This window comes from Nematocida major, assembly GCF_021653875.1.
Source record: "Nematocida major strain JUm2507 chromosome Unknown 2255, whole genome shotgun sequence".
Lineage (NCBI taxonomy): Eukaryota > Fungi > Microsporidia > Nematocida > Nematocida major.
Genome location: NW_025952885.1, coordinates 1 through 3,172, shown reverse-complemented (window position 1 = coordinate 3,172; position 3,172 = coordinate 1). Strand labels below are relative to the sequence as shown.

Here is a 3,172-nt window from a genome sequence, read left to right as displayed (position 1 = left end):
AAGCCGAAGCAAAGAAACGTTTTGAAGAAGCTGAAGCAAAGAAACGTCTTGAAGAAGAAGCAAAGAAACGTCTTGAAGAAGCCGAAGCGAAGAAACGTTTTGAAGAAGCCGAAGCAAAGAAACGTTTTGAAGAAGCTGAAGCAAAGAAACGTCTTGAAGAAGCCGAAGAAAAGAAACGTCTTGAAGAAGAAGAAGCACAGCGTCTTGAAGATGTGAGGATAGCGAAGGAGAAAGCAGATAGGGAAGCTGAAGAGAAGAAACGTCTTGAAGAAGCTGAAGAAGAGAAAAAAGCGAAATTAAAGCAGAAGCAAATGAATGAGGCAGAACTGCAGGCTGAAGACGAAGATGAAGATGAAGACGAAGACGAAGAGACGAGAACAATAATGGAAAATGGTGTTGTCCGACGCATTGTTGAAGGCCTAGAAAGGACGAAGAAAGAAGACCAAAACAAAAAAATCAAAGCCCAAGCCATACTGAATATTCTGAATGAAAATAAGAAACGAGCAAATGAAAGAAAAACAACAGGTGATGCAGCAAGAGAATCATTCGGGCATGTGCAGGGAGTAAATGCAAACGAACATAGTGCGCATACGCCTGCTGAATCTGAAGAGGAGCCCAGCACAGAGAAAGTTGACCCGAAACCAGAAGAAGACGCCCCCATAGGACTCTCTATTAAGGAGAGAGCCAGACTATTCTCAAACAAAGGCAGTGAACCTTCCCCCTCAAATGCACACGCAAACACAAAGCGAGTCCCCATTGACCCAAGCAAGCTTGTGCACTTCAATGGAGGCGAAAAACCTCCTGCAGTCAAGCACGGGAATAGTAATAGCACGCTCTGGGCGAAAAACAAAAGAGAAAGCAGGCCGTCAACACCCGAGCCGAATAGCCCAGAACAATCTCCTGGAGCTGCATCAGTACTTGTACCTTCAAGGCCAGCATCACTGAAGCCCACGCTCAGACCTGCAGTACAGACTCTCCCTGCAGATGCAATGCCCGAATATTTGGAAGTGCAAGAAAATCCAGAGAGTATGCCTGCATCGCCATTGCCAGATTCTGACAGTGAAAGCAGCGGCAATGCCTGGAATATGGACGGCATGAGCTTCTTTAAAACCAGAACACTCGACGACATAAAGAGAAACCTCAAGGATGTGAATGTCCCAACGAGGGCACCTTCTGTTGCTGTTTCAGTGAATAATACGGGACAGCGGCAGAATACTCCTGCAAGCATGAACATCAACAAATCAAGTACATCTCCTCCTGACGTACCAGAAAAATTCTCCATGAAAAAAACAGCTAAAACTCCTCATATTGGTATACCAACATATGATGATGCAGTGCATGGGGCAACGAATGATACGGCACAGGAACATGACACCCCAGAAAGTACATCTCCTCCTGACGTACCAGAAAAATTCTCCATGAAAAAAACAGCTATGATTCCTCATATTGGCATACCAACATATGATGATACAGTTCTAGGACAGAATACTCCTACAAGCATGAACTTCAACAAATCAAGTACATCTCCTCCTGAAGTAGCAGAAAAATTCTCCATCAAAAAAACAGCTAAGAATCCTCATATTGTTATACCAACATACAATGATGTAATTCTAGGACAGAATACTCCTACAAGCATGAACATTAACAAGTCAAGTACATCTCCCCCTGAAATGCCAGAAAGATTCTCCATGAAAAAAACTAAGACTCCTCATATTGACATACCAACATACAATGATGTAATTCTAGGACAGAATACTCCTACAAGCATGAACATCAACAAGTCAAGTACATCTCCCCCTGAAGTAGCAGAAAAACTCTCCATGAAAAAAACTAAGACTATAGGTATACCAACATATGATGATGTAATTCTAGGACAAAATACTCCCGCAAGCATGAACATCAACAAGTCGAATACATCTCCTCCTGAAATGCCAGAAAGATTCTCCATGAAAAAAACAGCTAAGAATCCTCATATTGGTATACAAACATATGATGATGCAGTGCATGGGGCAACGAATGATACGGCACAGGAACATGACATCCCAGAAAGCACATATACGAATGGGGCGAATGAAATCCCGTTTATAACCCGGGATGGAGTCGTTCGCATAGAAAAGCCCAACAACCCTCTTATAGATCTACACACAGATGACATCTCAGAAAGTACATATACGAATGGGGCGAATGAAATCCCGTTTATAACCCGGGATGGAGTCCTTCACATAGAAAAGCCCAACAACCCTCTTATAGATTCACGCACGAATGAAAATGCGTCTATGCCTGTAAAAAGCGCGCAAAACAAACTTGCGGAAGTTGTAGACCCGAGAATTGCCAAAGAAAACGCGAAGCGGTTTGGAATGTCGATAGCGGGAGGTTTCAGTGAATGCGAGTGCATATGCAGTCACGCCGTAGTTTTAAGAAGGGAAGCCGCTTCCAGTAACAATGAAGTAGTGTGCAATATTTCCGACTCGAAAATCTGCATGGCACACCCGAAAATTCGGTGGGCAAAGAGCAACCTCATTCTGGAGACTAACGAAGGCACTAATGAAAACAAGAACATCCTGTTTTTGGTGGTTAGAACAGGCAATGCACTTACATCCCCAAAAAATGAGTTAATGGCCATCCGAAAAATATTCGACATGGGAGAAGTTGCAAGAGATCAAAAAAGATTTCCCATCTTTATATTTGACAACCTAAATTTCAAAAAATCCGACCAAAATAACTCTCTTTCGGTAGGAACCGCAGTTAGCGCTCCGCTCGTTATAGGAGTGCACAAAATGTGCCGGGATCTGGATAATTTGCACACTCTGGTCTCTATATTCCTATGGGAGAGTGAAGTTCTGCACCTGAACTTTGACGAGTGCAACTGCAGGATTGGCTCACAATGTGCGTATTTGAGCCTTCTCAAGAAGTTGCATGATTCTGGTGCTGGATCTACAGATACACCTGAAAGATATAGTTTTAAAAGTACACTGAGCCAGTCCGTGCCGAACGCACTCAATACGTTAGATCAGCTGCCCGTCTTTAAGAAACTCCTGCACTACCAATGCCTGAAGCTTTCAGAGCCTTCCGACCTGTTTGGCCTGGATATTCCTAAGGCGGGCATACACGTGTCTTCTCTGATTCTCAGCATCGATCACTACGCGGATACTCTAAGCAAAATATACTCTCA

At 43.4% G+C, this 3,172-nt stretch overlaps 2 protein-coding genes across 2 annotated transcripts; both read left to right on the top strand.

The window, feature by feature from the left end:
* NEMAJ01_2381 (uncharacterized protein) lies at positions 1-216 on the top strand (the record flags this gene model as incomplete). Its single annotated transcript, XM_047916218.1, has 1 exon — positions 1-216. A coding segment is annotated over one exon (216 nt), but the record flags the coding sequence as incomplete, so codon positions are not given.
* A 95-nt stretch (positions 217-311) lies between these two features.
* NEMAJ01_2382 (uncharacterized protein) lies at positions 312-3,172 on the top strand (the record flags this gene model as incomplete). The annotated part of the gene is made up of 1 exon (XM_047916219.1): positions 312-3,172. A coding segment is annotated over one exon (2,861 nt), but the record flags the coding sequence as incomplete, so codon positions are not given.